General features: G+C 68.6%; 1 protein-coding gene across 1 annotated transcript in view; it reads right to left on the bottom strand.

Annotated features, from left to right (window-relative positions):
• Positions 1 to 18,766, bottom strand: part of AJAP1 (adherens junctions associated protein 1) — a 79,722-nt gene that overhangs the window by 28,896 nt on the left and 32,060 nt on the right. Inside the window, exon 2 of the mRNA XM_045858785.1 lies at positions 10,633 to 11,429. Within this exon, the coding sequence (XP_045714741.1) occupies positions 10,633 to 11,429 (797 nt within the window). The remainder of the gene's footprint in view (positions 1 to 10,632; positions 11,430 to 18,766) is intronic.

The following is an 18,766-nucleotide window of genomic DNA, read 5'->3' as shown; positions in this document are numbered from 1 at the left end:
GCAGCCTCAGGGCCAGGGGATCTCGGGAAGCTTCCAAGGTGAAAATAAGTATTTGGGCAGTTTTAAATTGTTCTCTGCGCTAGCATGCTCCAAGAGACCCCGCTGGGCCTGAACCCTATTTCGGCGCATCTGCGGGGATCTGGGCCGGCCGAGGGGCCGCAGGTAGGCGTCCAGGTGGAGACACAGATTTGGGGAAAGAGGGCCTCCCGGGGGCGGCGGAGGGAGGAGGAGCCGCGTGCTCACTCACCGGGAGTGGTCGCACACTGTCGTGTGTGAAGGCACACCCGGACGGAGGGTCGCCCCACAGCACGGTGTGCACGCTGGGTTCCCGGTGAGGGGGGGTGCACTGGCCCACCCTGGGCTCCCTCGCTCAGCTGCTCTGCTCCGGCAGCACCGGGCGGCCTGGGACCCCAGGCCGGGGCGACGCTCTCCCTCACCCATGAGGCCGTGTCTGCAGGAGCGTGATTCTGAGGGCCCCCTTAGGAGCCCACCCTTGCCACTTGCCCGGGTTGGCCCCTGTGACACCCCAGCAATGAAAGGTCCCAGGGAGAGAAGGCACTGGGGTCCCGAGGGCCTGCAGGGCCCCCTCAGGGCGCCCAGAGCCCGAGGGTCCTCCTGCTACCAGCTTCCTTCCCAGGCTGCCTGGGGAGTGGAGGGGACACGGTTGGGGCTCAGTACTGCAGGGTCTGGCTGCAGGCTCGGCCGTGCACCCTCGGAGGCCTGCGGAAGTGCACGACCTTGGCCCCCAGGGGAAAGGCACGCTTCCCTCTGTCCCCGCGGGAGCCACTCTGCCCAGAGGGCACCCCCCGCGGCCATGCAGAACACTCTGAGGGCTCACGGACACCCGGGACAGTGACAGGTGTCCCTTCCACCCCCTCCCCCGTCACTGTCACAGTGCAAATGAGGAGGGGGCACCCTGGGCTGCAAGGAGGGGTCTTCGGGGATGGGCAGCACGGCCAAGAACGGGCTGGTGCCCGTCTTGCGGCCCCTCCAGATGGATGTTGGGGGAGAACCTCGGCCCCCTGGGACAGAATGGGGGTGGGGAGGGTGGGCTCCCAGGGGCCTGGTGCAGCTCCAGCTCGTCTCTAGAAACCGCCAGGCAGAGAGGGGACCCTGTGAGCACCCCGGCCTCTGCCGCGGGCAGGCCCCTCCGGGCGTCACACACCTGCGTCACAGCGAGCTGCTCTGTGCAGCCTTCGACGTCACCCGCTAGGCCTTCGGGCCTCAGGCCCTTCGAGCACCTGCGTCCTCCTTCCTCCCAGGCTCCCCCAACGGGAGACGGTGGCGGGGGGTGGCGCCCTGCCCGGCGGCCGACCGTGCCCCACGGCCCCGAGGCCTGCCTGTCCCGTCCCGACATCTCTCTCCCCCCTCAGCTTTATAGGATCACCGACAAACAAAAATGTACATATTTAAAGTGCACAGCAGCATGCTCTGATATCCTGGATTTTCCTTAGCTCTCGGGGGCATTTGGAGATGAGAGAGGAGGGCCGCTGTCCGCAGAGATGGCAACGTTCTGAGGGCATGAGTGAGCGTCGCTTTGAAAGAACCACAAGGACGTGTTCTCTGACAAAAGCATTTTTGTTCTCCGGTTCATTTGGGGAGTTGAATCAAGGAGGAGACACTCAAGGGAAAAGAGATGGCTCCCTGCTTTGAGGCAAAAGGGGGGAGTGCAGGCGAGGTTCAATCCAGCAGGTCGTGATGAGAACTCTCGAGCACCGAGCATGGGAGGGAGCGGCGGGGGTGTCCAGTGTCGCTCAGAGTGTCTGCTCTTCCTTGTGAGCCTTTGAGGGGCCCAGTCCACGCCGCACCTGCCAGGTGCTCCAGTAATGTTCGTCCCTACAGCGGAAGGAGCTGTCGTCATCCAAGAGGTGTGGGCTCAGCGCCAGGGGACAGAAGCGGCTGGGTGGTCCTCCTTGGGGAGACGTGTCCTCCCCTCAGGCTCTGGCTTGAAAGCCACCCCAGGTCCCGGGGGGCCATCGGCAGGTCCCGCAAGGTTCCCGCTGTCTGGGTTAGTGGGAGAGGCCGCACCCTTCCAAAACTGATCCACGCACCAGACAAGTCCAGCAGGAGACGCAGCGGCTGGTGGTCGTGCCTTCCTTCCACCTTTGAAACATGGGGTGAGGTCAAGAGGAAGGTACAGGTTCTCCCACCACCCACTTCTTTCCAGGCTCCAGGCTGTGGGTGGTGTGGGGGGGGGGGGGGGGCGCACTCATCCGGAAGGGAGAGTCACGCCCATCCCGGAAGCCGGGGGTGACAATAACATCAAATGATCCACAGGCCCCTCCTCACTCCCAGCAGCTGGTTGCTCCTCTTCCCGCCTGCCTCCTCCTCCAACAGGACGTGGAAACTCCTCATGCGGTCGAGGGAAAGTCCCAGAAACATCTGTTCTTGTGGGTAAAGAGCTCCTTCCCTTCCGGGGGCCTTGCCGGTGGGGGGGCCACACAGGCCCTCTGCAACACCGAGTGGACTCCAGCCATCAGGCGAGTGGACAGGGCAGCGGGGGCACCGAGACCGTGGGCCTCAGAAGGCAGGAGCCAGAACCACGGCCCCCGGGAGGCACCTGAGCCCAGAGTGAGTGGGCAAGAGCTTTCCTGCCCCACCGCTGGACCCCCAGGCGGCGGGGCTGATGCAGTGACGCATGGCACCCCTGAGCTGACCTGCCCCTGCCCCCCACGGGGTGAGGCAGAACTTGCCGGGGCCTTGGCCGGCAGCCGGGCTGCTTATAACACTCACTGTAGCTGCCATTTACGGGCAGGAAGTGGAGCTGGCCGAGTTTATTAATTAATGACCCATCTCCTGGCGTTGGTGCTGAATTCATTTCACTGATTTTTTTCTCCTGGACGCGGAAGAACAGTGCAGCCTGGTTGGCATGGGCCAGGGCCGGAAGGGAGGGGGCAGGGACAGTGTCCTCCGGGTCCGCAGGCCCCACGAGTGACAAGAGCCAGTGGGGAGGCCAACCGGGGAGGGGTCCACAGCAGGGCTGGGGCTGCTGGACAGCCCCGAGGTCTCATGTGTCTTGGGCCCCGGGCCCCGTGCGGCTGGCTCCCCTAGGGGGCTGGTGACAGCAAGGAGGCGTGGGTGTTGGGCCTGAGGTGAAGACGAAAACTCAACCGGGAGACGGGGCCCAACATCTACGGCCCGACACGGACGTTTCCAGGGCTTGACGCTGCAGCCCAGACCTGGACATGTGGCCGGGGCCATGGCGCCGGGCAGCGCAAGGGCCCCCTCCCCACACCCCTGTGCTCGCTCGGTCTGTCAGTCAGCCCCCAGGGCGCCTCCCCACACTGCAGCCACTGGTTCTCCCCAGCCAAAACCCGCGCCCCCCCCCGCCCACTCAGCCAAGCCCCGCCCCCCGCTCAGCCAAGCCCCGCCCCCCGCTCAGCCTCGCCCACAGCACCCCACACTCTCCAACCAGGAGAGTGTCCATCACACGCCCGTCCAGCTTGTGCGTCACGCCGGTTTGTGCACGCCGCGGGTGACCTGCCTCCGCTCTAGCACGGAAGCTTCCTGAAGGTCGGTGGGTTCTTCACGATGCTCCCGAGTGATCCCCACGGCTGTCTCGGGACGAGCTTTGGGGGGGCGGAGGAAGGGGGCGAGCAGGGAACCTGCAGAGGTAAACCTCCCCGCCCGGCCTGCGCCCGGCCCGGTCCTGGCCCTGCACCCACGGTGGGGCGGCCCGGGTCCCAGCGCCTGTTCTCCACTGGGAAGCAGCCCGAGTGGCCCAGCTGGGAGCTCCAGCTCTCCTGACCGTGCCCCACGCCCTGGCCAGTCTCGACAGCCAGCGGAGACACCAAGGGCAGCGGGGCTGCGGCCCGCCGGCCTTGCCCACAGGCGGGTGGGCAGGCGGCTCCTCGGCCGTCGGAAACGGGTGCCGGGCTGGTCTCGGCGGTGTGTCAGCCGCCACGGACCAGAGCCTGACCGCTGAGCCTGGCTCGGCCGCAGGGTCTGCGCTCCCAGGGCCCGTCCTAGTTCCCTGGGGGAGGACACTAAACAGACAGAACACGTCCCAGGCCGGAGCCATCCCGTCACCCCGACACAGCCACCAGGCGGGGTGGGCTGCTCTGCCGTCGGAGCTCGCCAGCACTGCCCAGCGTGCCCCGGGCTCGGCTCCCCAGCCGGGCTCACGGGCAAGCCTCAGGAGGACCTTCCAAGGCGGAAGGCGTTACCCAGGCCTGCAGGCACGGGAGCCGGAGCCCCCGAGGCCACGGGGCGGAGCCGCGGCCCCGGAAGGGGTCGGCGCAGCGGGAGCTCAGGGCCTGCACCAGGTCTGGGCCCAGGCCGGGATTCTGCTCAAAGACGTCGGCTCCGGGATCACGTGTGTCTGTGTCGCCCGAGTGGGGAGGTTCTGAGCCCTCCTGCTGAGAGAAGCTTCTGGAAAGGGGGACTCACTCCTCTATTACTGCTGACCGGCAGCTCCTAGTACCAGACTGGAAGGCGGAGACTCACTGAACCGCACTGAAAGCAAAGCCCGGAGGCCTGTCTGACCATACGGCGGCTGAGTCACGCGTCTGCCCGCCGCGGTCCAGGCTGGGCCTCCGGGACCGCGGAGCGCCGCTGGGTGGCGCTGGAGCTTCACGCGGAGCCCACCTGCTGCAAAGGTGAGGCTGCTGCTGCTTCTGCCAGGTGTATTCGCCTGGCACCTTTCCAGTTAGACTCTCGGGCGGGGTGGGGGAGGGGTTCGCCCCGCTCAGTGGAAAGGGACACTTCTCACCCCGAATCACAGCCCTGGAGTCCAGTCTGCAGCCGCCTGCCCCCCCCAGACCCCCCCGGGCCTCACGGCTTCCCTCCCCCAGCCCCTGTCCCAGCGGGGCGCAGACCGAGTCCAGGCAGGTGGTCCGCCAGCTCCCTCCGGCCTCCGAGGGTCCGGGCTTGCCAGCGCTCTGGCCTCCGCGTGCCCTCCCGTCCCCGGCTCTGTCCCTCGGGCCGCTGCCCACCTCCCCGTCCTCAGGACTGGAGCGCGTCCACTCCTCACGGGAACCTGGCCGCCCCTCCTGCCTGGCCCGGCCCCCCTCCTCGGATCCGAGTTTCCAGAACAACAACGACAATGCCCTTGCCTAGGCTGGGCCTCCGTGACGTTTCCCTCCAGGCCTGAACTGCCAGTTGTCCCTTGGGTGAGCCCGCATCCTTACCCGTCTCCCCTCCCCAAACAGATCCCTCGCGCAGCGGGCGGCGTCGGATGCCAACTAAGCGGAGGTGGCGGTTCGCTGCGCAGCGGGTCCGGCGGCCAGGGACCCCCCACCCGGCCTCCCGACAGAGTCGAGTACAAACTCTAAAGCGGAGGGTCTAACATCTAGCCCCGTGCTTGGAGTCCTCCCCTGGCAGTGGGGGAAAACCATAAAGTCAGTGTGTCGTATGTCCAGTGCGAAGTTGGGGGGGTGGGGCAGACACGCTCTGCCAGGGGCGTCTCCCGCTGCCCCTCCCGCCGCCCTGGGGGGGACCCACCTCCAGGTGGCGGGAGTGTGGAGGACCCAGGCCTCTCCCTGCAGCTCTGGAGGGCCGGGCGCGGGCAGGGACCGGCCGGGAAGGGACTGTGGGGCGAGGCAGCCCCCGGGTAGAAAGTGCCTTAGGACGAACACCCAGGATCTGTCGGAATTAAAGAACCTTCGGGCCCCTCCCTGCTCTTAGGAGGAGAACGAGGCCCTGGGGGAGACCGCGGTGCTCAGGAAGCACTAAATGCAATAAGCTGGAGCAGGGAGCCTGTGGCGGGGAAATGAAAGGAGGCCAGCACAGAGCCGTCCGCCGCAGAAGCCAGGCTGCTGTGATGAGTCTGAGCTCATTTCCCCGTTCGTTCGCCGGGGAGGCGGCTGTGCTCAGCAGAAGCAGAGGGGCGCCCCGGGAGGCCGTGGGGGGGCCCTCGGGCTGTGGGCGGACCCCGCCGCCCCACCTGCCTGCGAGACCACAGGTGCCCACTGCAGCCGCCGCCGCCCGCAGGAGGTGCCCCATGGAGTCTGTTCAGAAAGTCCCGGGTTAGACCCTCCGGGGCAGCCGGGCCACCGACAGAGTCCGGGACGTTCCGCGGAGAGCTCTGCCGGCTGATTTGCGCGTGGATACTTTTATCCTAATTAAGCCACTTGAAACTTCTGAAGTTCATGAGTCATTTGCTTCCAATATCTTTAAATCAAGGACGGACTCACTTCCCTGGTAGCAAACACCCAGCAAGCTAATTAAAAGGGGCTCGGCTTTCCAAGCGCCGCCTGGGCTCGGGACCCGGCGGGAGGCTGCCTGCTCTCCCTCCCGGCCCAGCCCCGGCGCTTGGAAAACCGTTCCGTCGTCGCCGTGAGGCCTGCTCCCGAGGCCGTGCCACCGTCCAGGGCAGGTAGCCGTCAGGGCGAGAGGAGGTGACGCCAGTCCATCACTCATGCTCGCCGCAGAGGGACGCGGCTGAAGGACGCGGAAGGCCTCCCGGTGACAAGGACAAAGCAACTTGGAAAGCATCCTTGGCAAATACGTGACCGTCCTCAACGGAGCAGACCCCGAGTGACAGTGGAGATCCGTGGGGCGTCGTGGCCCTGCCGGGTGTGGCCAGGGACAGCAGAGTCAAGTGCCAGAAGTGGCCGCGCAGGCAGGACAGCCCCGGGGCCCAGGTGCCGGCAGGCAGGTCCCAAGGTCAGGGCCGGCAGAGCGCTCCCCAACACCCGCCGCGGGGCAACACCCACGGCCGGGAGCTCCCGCGGCGGCAGAGGCGGGGACGGAAGTCAGCTGGCTCCAGCTCCCCACGGCTCCCTTGACGAGTTTCTTTCGGGGTTAAAGCCCAGGAAATGGCTCTCTGTTCCCCCCCGGGAGACTGCGTGATCCCAGACTCAGAACACGCCCGGCAGGGGCGCTGTCACAGCAGGAGGGCACGTCACCCTGGGGAGCCCTCCGCCCTCGACCTCGGGTGAACTCCCAGCCCCTCTGACGCCCGCCCTCTGCCAGCACCGGGTGAGGCCGGAGCTCAGCACCTCCGAGAGCCTGAGCTGCGGGAGTTTCCACCCCAAGCTTGTGGGTCCTCGCCGGTGCCGTCTCCGCCTCTACAGGGAGCCCCCGGGTCCCGGGTGAGGACGTGGAACCTCGTCAGAGGACCTCATCGGAGAACGCCGCCACGGAGCCGCCGACGGGGCAGCAAGCTGGCGGCCACACACCGTCCCAAAGATAACGACGGTCGTCATCACCACCACCGTCATCACTGCTGTCATCACCATCCCCACGGTCACGATGACCAACACCGCCCTCATCATATCTGTCGTCATCATCATCGCCACCTTCATCACCACCAGCATCTCCATCACCGCCTTCCCCATCGTCACCATCCTCATCACCATCCCCGTGATCACAATGACCAGCATCACCCCCATCACACCCATCACCTTCGTCACCACTGTTATCTTCGTCACTGCCATCACCGCTGTCACGTGAACAGCAGCAAACGTGCCCTGAGCAGCTACGCGGGTCAAACACTGAGCACCAGGCACGAACGTCTCGTTCAATCTTTGCAACATTGTGACACAGACGGTTGACTCTGCCGTTTCCACCGAGGCACAGAGAGCACAGGCAGGCTGCCCCCGCGCACGCCACCCCTGACAGACGACGCCAGGAGTGTGAAGGCAGTGGCGGCCCTTTGACCCGCTGCACCAGGGGAGATTCCGCCCGCCTCCCTTGCGGGGCCGTGGGCGAGGGGGGCTCTGACAACCCCAGTCAGTGTTGCATGTAATGCTGGCTCTGGAGGGGTCGCAGAGCGCCCCAAACCACCAGCCACTGCCCTCTCTACGCCCACCCGCGCCCGTGCCACGGACAGACAATAAACCACAGCGGGCCCCCCCGAGGCACTCCTCCACAGAGGCAAAACCAACACTCATGACGCTCGACCCCAGGCGTCGGTGTTTGCACAGCAGACCTGACTTCGCAGCATCAGCCCTTAAATCCCCGTCTTGGCTTGGAACACAGCGGCGGGGGGGGGGCGGCGGGGGGCACCCTCGCTCCCTCCCAGCGCTGCCAGAACCCCGAACCCAGGCTTTGGGGAGGCCTGGCAGTGAGCGCGGCCTCACAGATGGGCGAGCCAAGAGGACCAGACTCCCGCGTCCCTGGCAGCCCGGCCCGGCTGCCCTTGACGACGGCAACGCTGCTCTCTGAGTCACCCTCGCTGGGTATAGAAACGGCAGGTGTCCTGGCTGGCGTAGCTCAGTGGATTGAGCGCGGGCTGCAAACCAAAGCGTCGCAGGTTCGATTCCCAGTCAGGGCACATGCCTGGGTTGCAGGCCACAGCCCCCAGCAACCGCACATGGATGTTTCTCTCTCTCTGTTTCTCCCTCCCTTCCCTCTCTAGAAATTAATAAATAAAATCTTTAAAAAAAAACAGAAACGCCAGGCGTGCAGGTGGTTCTCAGGTGCCAGGTGCGGCACCCTACACCCGGTTCGCTGGCCGGGCCCTCCCGGCCGGCACTTAGGAGAGGCGTGTCTTCCCCGTCACTGAGGAGGAGCATGGAGCAGACGGAGACGAACCTTCCTGGGGTCGCGCAGCCCCACGCGGTGGGGCCCAGGGTGACACGTATGACTGACCCCACACGCACAGCCCTGCCATCCCTGAGACACTCCCATCCCCACCACCTGGAGCTCTGCCTGAGATGTGCCCGTAGCGGTCAGGCCCCACGGAGAGTGAGGGGCCCGGAGCTACGGGGCCCAAAGGCCACGGCGATCCCCGGGGTGCCCGCGCAGGCGCTCGGTGCCTTGGGCGCTTGTGTCCCTTACACGTGAGGCCAGCTGGCCTGGCCTTCAGCGGCCACCAGTGGGCGCAGTCGTCCCAGCATTCCCTGCCCTCCCTCCCCTCGGGCCGGAGGCTGGCTGCCCGTGCTGGGCCCCCCAGCACCCCTTCCCCAAGAGATGAGCACCTCTCTGCGTCAGAACACACACAGTTACCCCTTTAAGTCTGTTGTGCTAAACAAATCAGTCTTGCGCCACATTATATGGTGAAGAACCGCCGCTCTTTTCCAAGACAAGCATCTGTCGCGTTGGATTAGAGACACCGGCATACTGAGGATGAATTCGAGACGCTTGTCCCGCGGTCCCCGGCGTTCCACTCTGAGGTCACGCGCGTAACTCTGAGTCAACGGGCGCTCAGCGTCTCCTCCGAGGCCCCACGGTAAGTGGCGTGTGCAGAGGCGGTGGCGGCGACGGGAGGCAGCCCTCCGTTCCTCGATCGCCGCCACGGCTCAGGAGTGGACTGAGGCAGCCCAATGCCTTGCGACCTGCCCTCTGGCCCAGCGGCCCTGACTTCCAGGCCGGATCTGGGCTGCGGTCCGCCCGCAGACTTGCCCTGCCCCCGTGGTGTGCGGAGCTCCCAGTCGCAGAGCCGGGCTCGCCCCCACGGATGCGCTGCTCTCTGGGGAGGAGGCGCCCAGGAGGAGGGCCACACCCCTCCCGCCCTGGCGAAAGGAGAAAGTCGGCCACGGGACCAAGCCGCCCCCTCCCGGGAGCCCGAGCACCTCCTGCCGGCCCGGAGGGTGTCGAGACCCAGCCCGAGGTCCGGGCAGAGGGAACAGCGCTGCGGGCGGACCCTGAGGAGCCATCCCCTCCTTCCCCTGGGGTGTGACCCGGCCCGCTCGGGGCCCGCAGAGCCCAAACCTCTGGACGGGCAGAAGCAAGCCTGGGTGGTGGGTGGCAGAGGCCGCCTGGCGCCCCCAGCCCTGGGGGCTGATGCCCTGAGAATGGCATCACTCCCCACACCCCTGTGCCCGTCCCCAGTCAGCAAGTGGGGTGCTTCTCCGGGGTGTGCTCGCCCGGATCCCACCTGTGAGCTGGAGCTGCAGCCCCTCAGAGGCTGAGGAAGCTGGGGGCCAACCAGTGGGCACCCAGACGCCCCCTGCTCTGGGCCCCCCTCAGCCCCTCGTGGCGTGGGTGCAGGCTGGGGGCTCTGGGGGCGGAGGCGGGCCCTGGCCCGGGGCAGGGCTAACAGCCCCTCCCCCCACGAAGCAGCCGGGAGAGACGGAAAACCACAGAACGACGCTGTGGGCCGACGAGGTCCAGAGCCACGGAGGGGAATGTCCACGCGCACCCAAGGGACCGAGGCCGAAGGGCCGGAGCCGTCCGCCCCGACCTCCCCCCTGCAGACCCGCTCGGAAACGCCACCCCCGGGCCTGCGTCTCTCCGCGGGGCCCCGGCGAGGGGCACAGGCATCTCCTCCCTCCCCGCGGCCTCGGCCGCCCCGTCCCTCTGAAGCGATTCCCGTCTCAGGCCCCCTGCGCAGCGGCCACCCGCAGAGCCACACGGTGAGGGCACCCGAAGGCCCCACACGCTCCTGGCCACACGGGCTGCGCCCACATCTGCCCCACGTCCGGCCCGGCTCGGCAGCCCCCACTCCGCACGGCGGGCACGGAGCCCCCCTCGAGGCCTTGCCTGTCTGCCAGCCGCAGTGGCCTGGCCCCACCTCCTGGGGCGCCGCCCACGCCTGCCGGGGCGAGCACATGGGCCAGCTCACGGACACGCAGCGCCCGTCCCTCCCGGAGGCCCCACACCCGACTCCCGGCCCTTCCCCTGGTTTAGGGTCCTGCCACCGAGAAGCACCGCCCGGGCCGGGCTCAGCCCCCGCCCCCAGCCAGGCCCCCAGCGAACCCCCCCCCCGCCCCCGAGCGAACCCCGAGCAGAAAGGAGGGCACGCACCTGCGGTCTCCCCCGGGATCCGTGGGGGCTTCGGGTCTGTGCCGCGGTCTCGGCTGGGGCTGGTGGAAGGCTGCGTTGTGCTGACCCCGCCCGGGACCCTGTTCCCGGGGGCCGGGGGCGCGGTGACCCCCTTAGTCTGCAGCGTCACGGAGGCGGCCGTGGTGGCCGTAGTGGTGGCGGCCACCGTCGTCTTCCGCGTGTGGAAGCTGGAGACGGTGGTGGGGCCGTGGGGGAAGGCGTTGGACTCCAGGGCCTCCTCCTCGCCCGTGGGCCCCCAGGCGATGAACTCGGTCTCCGTGGTGGGTCGGCCGCCCCGGAAGTCGAAGCCGCTGAAGCCGGCTGCCTGCAGCTGCCTCTTCCCCCGCCTGAGCAGGGCCTGCCGGTCCGTGGGGGCCCCGCCGCCCACCGCAGGGGACGAGGGGGAGGGGGAGGCGCCCAGGGAAGGGCTGGGTTTGGCGGCCGCGGGGGGCTTGGCGAGCCCGCCCCTGGGCACCAGGGCGGCCACCTGGTCCCGGGGTCTGTGCGCCCGTTTGGCCCGGGGACTCTGCATCTGTCCGTGGCTGCGCTCCACGCGGGCCGGGCGCGGGCTCCACACAGGCGCGGGGATCCGGGCGGGCTGTCCGCTCCTGGCACTCCACAAGCGGGGCGGCCGGGGCGAGGGCCGGGGCAGCAGCCGGAGCTCGGGGCCGGGGCCCAGGGCCTCACAGGCGGGCAGGTCAACGGCGAGCTGACACATGGCTATGAGAATCCAAGCCTGACTTCCCAGGGAGCGGCCCGGCCAGCGCACGGACAGGGAGCTGCGCGGAGAGACAGACACAGGTCAGTGCGGGGCCTGCGGGGGCGCCGCCCCCTCCCCCTCCCCGTCCCCCCCCCCCGCCGGCCCCACACAGAGGGCCTGCTCTTCCGGACGACCCCCCGCTCATCCCCGCTTCAAAAGGGAACCCAAAACCCTCGTTAGCAGACTTCCAAGGCCCATCCAGGGATCTATTCGTCCGATTCTGAGAGAACCGTCCGACCACACGTGCTCCTGAGAGCTGGCTCCCGCGTGCAGTCACGTGTCTCGTCTCTCCAGGGAGCCCCAAGACAGGGGGCGTGCCGCTAACCCCGCCCACCGCGCGGGTGGAGGCTGAGTCCCAGGCCCCCCGCTGTGGAGCCCACCAGCCGACCTCCCAGACCCCGCCTTGCTGAACACGCCCAGAATAAAACAGGGAGCTAGGACACGGGAGGGCAGGGCAGGGCCACTGGGACCGACAAGTTCCCCGGCGTCACAACGGTCACCCACCCAGGGCGGGCGACCCTCCGCCCGCAGCCGCCTCTGCTGAGTTCTGGAGGGACAGGCGTCCACGCTCAGTGCGGACGGACCCGCTGGACTTTGCGTGGGGCCCAAAAGCCGGCACGTCCTGACCCCGCCCCCACCCCGTGCTGTGTGCCTTGCAAACCCCCTCCTCCGCCTCGTAGTATCAGCCGAACATGCACGTTTCAAAGCAGCTGTGACTGCCAATGTCTTCCCGGGGAACCTTCCCAGTCTGGGCCTCCTCGGGGTCTCGCCCTGCTGTGGATCCGCGGAAAGTTCACGGGCGCGCCGGCTCTGCCCAGGTGCGCCGCCAGTGGGCACCTGCGCTTCCCTGCCCACCTGCCCGCCGGTGGCTGGAAACCCTCCCATCCGCCCCCCAGCTCCCCGGGGGCTGGGGAAAGGCGGGGGGCAGGCCGCCTCTCTCGGGGTCATGAGCTTCCAGGTGTGCTCGCGGACCGCCACGTGCCACCCAGAGCTCGGGACGGCCACGCGGAAGGGGGTGGGGACCCGGCCCGCACAGCCTCTCCCGCCAGCTCAGGTGCCGGAGAACCAGCTCCAGGCGCCATTCAGCCCGCGCTCGTCACCAAGGGCACCCCAGGGGCTGACCGGAACCCGGCACGTGGGCGGCCGTGGAGGGTAGGCGTGGGCGAGGGCTCCGCATGAGCCGGGCCGGCCCGCAGAGCCGCTCAGAGCCGCCCACGCGAGGGCTTGCGGCTTCACAGGGAAACCCCCAGGGCTGAGCGGAGTCCCTGAGTGAGAGCCTGCGCACGGGAGTGTGTCGGGGCTGCGTGTCTGTGCGCGCGCGAGACTGTGCGGGTGTGTGTGTCCGAGTACGAGCCGGCGCGTCCGCATGCACGAGTGTGCGAATGCAGAGAGCGCGTGGTCAGGGTGAGTCCGGGCGCAGCTGGGCGTGTGCCGCGCCCGTGTGCGAACGCACCTGCATGCCTGTGAGCGAGGCGCGAGTGTCGGGGAGTGTGTTGGGGAGTGTTTCTCTGTGTCAGTGCGTGAGTGTGCCTCTGTGCGCGAAAGTGACCGTGTGTCGGCACATGTGTGAGTGCTGGGGAGTGTGTGTGTGAGCGTGTCCCCTCCCGATCCCACGCCGACCCCCTCGGGGCGGACCTGGTCCCCCACGTGACGGGACGTTCGAGGAACGAACCGCATTCGGGGGCGCTGATGCCTGAAAAGGGCCGACCCCCAAAACCACAACAAAGCCCCGTCTTCCCGTCGGGGTGGAAGCACTTTGCCGCAGCAACCGGGCACTGCTCGTGAGGGGCTAACAGCCCTGCGCGCAGCTCTGCTGGGACGCGGCTTCCCGGCGCAGCAGGCCAAGGCCACAGCCACCGCGCGCAGGAAGTCAGGTCCCCGAGAGACTCCCCCGGGCACACACTCGGGGCAGCTCCCTGTGGGCCTCTGGCTCTCCGAGCGTCCGAGTACCTGGGCGGACCCGGCCCTCAGGGGGAGGAGAGGCAGCTGCTTCGAGCTGGTGCTCGGCCTCAGCCTGGAGCGCACCCCCCTGGTGGCGGGCCTAGGCCACCTCATCCCCCCCCCCCCGCCGCACCCTCCCACCAGGCCTCGCCAGGGGCTGCGAGGCCCCAGGGGGCGGCCGAGTGAGAGCAGCCGCCCGCCAGCCCGCCAGCCCGCCAGCCGGCCCGCCGGCCCCCGCCATGACTGGGGCACTGTCCCCGCGGGAAGAGCAGCAGCAGCAGCGCCTGGGCCTGGGCCTGGCCTGCCGGCCCGCATAACTTCACACGCAGGATAGTTCCCTCGGTTTTCGCCCACCGTGAGCGATGGTCACTGGTTGCCATGGAAACCCCCTCGTTTCCACGCCACCCAGCCCTCGCGCAGAAAAACCAGCTGCAAGGGCGGGGGAGCGTGGTTTGTGTTCCTCTTCGAGTCCAGTGTCGCCCGTTCACAGGTTGGTGGCCTTGCTCAGACGCACACGTCCGGAGGGCAGGTGAGCAGGTCCGGAGGGTCGGAGGCGGCGCCCCTCCCCCAGCAGCCTGCCCACAGGGCCGCACGGGCAGAGCCCCGCCCACAGCGCGGTCAGGAGCACTGATGTGACCTGCAGGGGCCACCACCTGCCTCTTTCCGGGGTCCGAGGCCCCACACCCTCCACTCTGTGGCCAGGCCCGGCGGCAGCCTGTGTCTGCGAGCTGGACCTCCCCGGTCCTGAGACTCAGCGGGGAGGGCTTCCCGGGCTGAGGCTGCCCCGTGACCACCTGCTTGGGTGGGGGGGCCAGTGACCTCTGTCCTCCGGCGTCCCGCCAGGCCCCCAGCCACGCCCTTCTCTCTGACCCCACTCAGCGCAGTGCTGGGGGGGGGCCAGTCCACGCCCGGTTCACGAGGAAGAGGTTCTTCGAAGGTGGCTTGCAGCCCCGGCCGCAGGAAGCGCCTCTGGGGCGGGCACCCGCCCTGCAGGAGGGCAGAGGAGCTCGCGGCCTCTCGGGGGCCCCACAGCTGCGGCTGCGGCAGAGACGCCGCTGACCGCCAGGGCCGGCGAGCGACGGATGTTCAGAATAGGCCGGGCCGCAGCACAGGGACGGGGCCAGCCCCCCAAACTCGGGGCACGCACGGAGCCCGTACGAGCACACCCCAACTCCGTGCCCACGGGATGGCTACAGGAGCACTTCCACGTGGCGGGGGTGGGGACCCGGGGACCCGGGAACTCCCACACGTGGCGGGGGGACACAGGATGTCCCAGCCGCTACCGACAGACAGTCAGCCGGGGGCGCCTCAGAGACTCGGGGACCAGCTGGCCCAGCGAGTCCGCTCTGGGGTGCCGGCACACACCCACGCAGACACGCGACTCTGAGGTCCACAGCGGCATGCCGCCGACAGGAGAAGTGGGAGGGACCCCAGCGCCCGTCAGCCGCGGGGCAGAGAGAGAGGGGCCTGCCCGGCCGTGGGAGGGGGCTGACGCCTGGGAAAGAGCACGGGAGGGACCGGAGCCCCATGCCCTATGACCCCACGGTCACGGAATGCCCAGAACTGGCCAGTACAGAGAGACAGGAAGTGGACCAGAGGGGGCCAGGGGCGGGGAGCGGGAGGGAACGGGGGTGTCTTTGGGGGGACAGATGGCTCTGGAATCAGAAGTGGGGATGGCTCCCCCACCTTCCGAACACACAAAACCACGGCAGGGGCACGTTACAGAGGCGAGTTTCGGGGTACGTCGTGTCGGGTACGTCGTGTCTCAAGAAGTGGGTGTGTGCGAAGACCGTGGGGAGGCCAGCCTGGGGGGCGTTGCAATGGACACCCAGGCCCACGCCAGCCCCTGGTAGCTGTGGCGCTCTGGGTGGGCCATGCAGCGGAGACGGCACACTCGTCCCCACACGACCCGTTCCCGGCTGCCCGGGGCCCCACCGAGACCCCACGTGGCCCCCGCTCAGGAGGGTCCCTCCCAGCCGCACGCCGGGAGGAAGAGCAGGTGCCCCAGCGCCCCGCCCCCGCCGACCGTCTCCAGATGGAGAACTCTCGCTCCGTCTCCCCTTATTTTCTAGTTTGTCGCTTTCCTGCACGCACCTCTCCCTTTGAATTTTTCCTGAAATCTTATTTTTCCCCAAGAACACTTTAGTAAGATTCAGTGAACTGAGATTCAATTTAATACCTTCTGTGTATTTTCTTCACCAAAATCATCACTGTCAAGGATGGGAGACAAAGACCCCTCTTCCACCCTCGGTGGCCCTCCCCCCCCCCCCAGGGGGCAGCTGCGTCCCGGCACCGGAGCCCCAGGGCGGCGAGAAGCCCGGCTGGGCCGGAGCCCACGCAGGAGTCTGGGGTCTGCCTCCCGGAGTCTCCGGGACGACCCGGGACCTCGGAGGTGTCCCGAGCCGGCCAGGTCACCCCGGCCCAGCTGGGGCAGCAACAAGCACCCCACATGCAGCCCCAGCACCGGACGACTGTGGACCGCCTGTCCCCCAAGCGTCTGCTCTTGGGCAGACAAGCCACCACGGGCAGGACTCGTGCGACCGAGAAGCTGCACTGGCACCGGCCGGCTGCCCTCCCTCTGCTGGCCCGGGTTTCCGTCCTTTCCTCGAGACGGCGCCGGCAGGCGGGCCCTGGGGTAAGGCCTTCCTGCCTTTTCAGACGGCGCCTGCCTCTGTGACGCGAATGTCACAGAGGGGTCTCTCCGTCATGCCTGGCGGGACGTGACTTCGGGGGCGCAGGTGACAGAGACAGAGACGCTGTCCCGGCACACGGCTGGCTCTTGTGACCCGTGTCCCTTGGAGGGCGCCCTTATCCCTGCTGACAGGGGTGCCCCTTCGCCTGTGGCTCAGGGACCCACAGTGTCCGCAGGCACCCCCTGGGCATGACCCGGGTCGGGTCCCGAGGTTTCCTGTCCCACCTTCCGTCGGTTCGTTTGCCTGAATAAACGTGCCGTGTATGAACCTCCGATCCGCAGAGACCAGACAAGGGCAGAGTGGCCGCGCTGTCCTCCCGGTGCCCCGGTGGTGACCCTGCCCCCCCGTCCCCCCATCACCACGCTGCGCCCGTCCCCACCACGCGGGAACGCCGCCGCCCTGTCCCTAACGAAGCTCCGCGCTGCACCTGATCTCACCGGCCCTGCCCTGCCCTGCCCTGCCCTGCCCTCTGGGACCCCGCCCCGGGCGGCCCGGGACGTCTCTTCGTCTCGTCTCCCTCGCCCCCTCTTGATGGTGTCCCACAGATAGAACCCTCCAGAACGGCGGGACGTCTCTGGCTGCTGCTCTTTCCTGGAACGGGGGCCCTCCCACACCCACGAGAGCAGGTCTCACTCCTGGGCCTGAGCCTGGGGCGCAGTGGGGGCAAAGCCCAAGCGGGCCAGGCACCGGGGCTCCGGGCCGCTCCGGGCCCCCTGCAGGGAGGAGGGAGGGTGCTCTGGCTGTGACGTGGCCGCCCCCACGGCCGGGTCCCCAGAGGGGTGTGCGGGCAGAGCCTGAGCTCATCCCGAATGCGTATCCACCTCGCTGCCCCTCGGGGTTTCGCCAGCCTCGCCGGGAATCTCGGGGTCCCGGGGCTGGAAGGAACAGCTGTCCGGCCCAGCCCACCCCAAAGCGGGCTCCACACCCCGCTGGGACCGGAGCGGGGTTAGCAGCTCAGCCTGGACCGGAGCTGCGGCCAAGCTCACAGGGGAAGCAGTGGGCGCAGCAAGGCGGGGCCCCCTCTCCCGTGTGGGTGGACCCTCTCCCCTGCATCGTCGTCTGGGGACGGTGGTCTCACCCTGTCCTCACGGCCCGGGTGGCGCCAGCATGAGACCCACACGGGCAGGGGCCTGGCCGGGCACCCAGTGAGCCAGTGCGGGACCTGGTCCAAAATCTAGGGTCTGGGGACTTGTGGTCCCCGGGCTGAGGGCGAGGGGACCGATGATACTGGACCCGTGGGACCAGGGACACATGAGGAAAAGAAGAGCAGAAACAAGACCTTGCTAACCCAGCACAGGGGTGACTCCACCCCCCGGACAATCCGCACAGTGGACCCCCACAGTGGGCCTGGGGGGCGCTCGCCCACGCCCCCTCCCCACCGTGCACGGTGGTCAGGGCCCCGCGGTCCAGGGCCGGCAGAGGACGATGACCCCGCGTCTCAGTGAGGCCTCACCACACACACGGGGCAGTCAGACCCCTGCGCTCCTCACCTGGGCCTAGGTCATGTCCGGGGGGCCACGGAGCAATGTCCGGAGACACTTTTAACTATGGAGAGCCAGGGAGGGAGCGAGGCTGCTGGCCAGGGACCCTGTGGGACATCCCCCAGGGCACAGGACGGCCCTGCAATGACTCCCCAGCCCCGGGCGGCCCCAGGGCTGCGCTCCAGAGGTCCTTGGCACACTAGATCCGTGTCTCCCGGGGCCTGGGCAGGTGGGAGCCGCCCCCTTCGTCCCTGAGAAGAAAAGGCTCAGAGAAGCGCCCGGTGGGGTGGTGGCCCCGGGGCTTGGGGACAGCTGCCTGCCTTCCAGTCTGGTGCTGCGCAACCTCCCTGAGCCTCAGCTTTCCCACCTGCACAGCAGGGTGAACATGGGGGTGTCGTGGGGTCTCTGTGGTGACACTGCAGACGCAGCCCCTTGTAGCGCTCACAGGTGGCCCCGTGGCCCCTCCGCTCTGCCCCCCGGGCCCGTCCCCTTCCCCTGGGAGCCCGGAGCCTGCGAGGCACCAGGGTGCTGCTCCACGGGCGTCTCAGGTGCTGGGAGGAACCGAAGGCTGGCAGCGCGCTGGCGCTGGCGTCTGGTTGCCCGGGCAACGGGCCCCTGCAAGTACTCCGGAGGAGTGAGGTGCGGGCAAGTGGAGGGTGGGCAGCCCGTGGGCGGGAGCGGGGCATGCGCCCAGCTCCTGCCTCTGACGCTGCCGCGCCCGCTGCTGCGCCCGGGTCCCCGTCCAGGAGCCACGGAGCGCCCTCGGCCCGGCCACTGTCCCTCCCGTGTCACACCCGTGCCCTCTCTGGGCAGTGCCCAAGGTGTGACCAGCGGCTGCCCCTTGGCCCGCGAGCCTCCTTGGGCTGGCCAGCTGCCCCGCCGGGTGCCCTGGGCCACACCTCCATCGCCTCTTCTGCCCGTGGGGACAGACGTCTGAGAGGGGCCCCCAGCAGGAGCTGGCCCGTCCCGGGGCCACGCCCTGTCCCTTCCCCACACCCCCCCGGGCCAAGGCGCGGACTTGGTGGAGGCCGGCAGGAACAGGGCCTGGACGAGACTCCTGCCGTCCGGCACCGGCCCCCCCCACCCCGACCGGAGTCGCCCGGCAAAGACGCTCAGAGGGGCCTGGAGAGATGGCGCTGGTTCGGCGGCCCCGTGGGGACTCGGCCCGGGCCTCCCGTGAGAATCGCCGGGCGCGGGCGCGGGCGGGGAGACGCGGGCCCCACCTCGGAGCCACCGCCCGG

The sequence above is a fragment of the Phyllostomus hastatus genome, unplaced genomic scaffold, assembly GCF_019186645.2.
Source record: "Phyllostomus hastatus isolate PE091 unplaced genomic scaffold, TTU_PhHast_1.1 phas_scaffold_182, whole genome shotgun sequence".
Lineage (NCBI taxonomy): Eukaryota > Metazoa > Chordata > Mammalia > Chiroptera > Phyllostomidae > Phyllostomus > Phyllostomus hastatus.
This window is presented reverse-complemented; position numbering and strand designations above follow the sequence as displayed.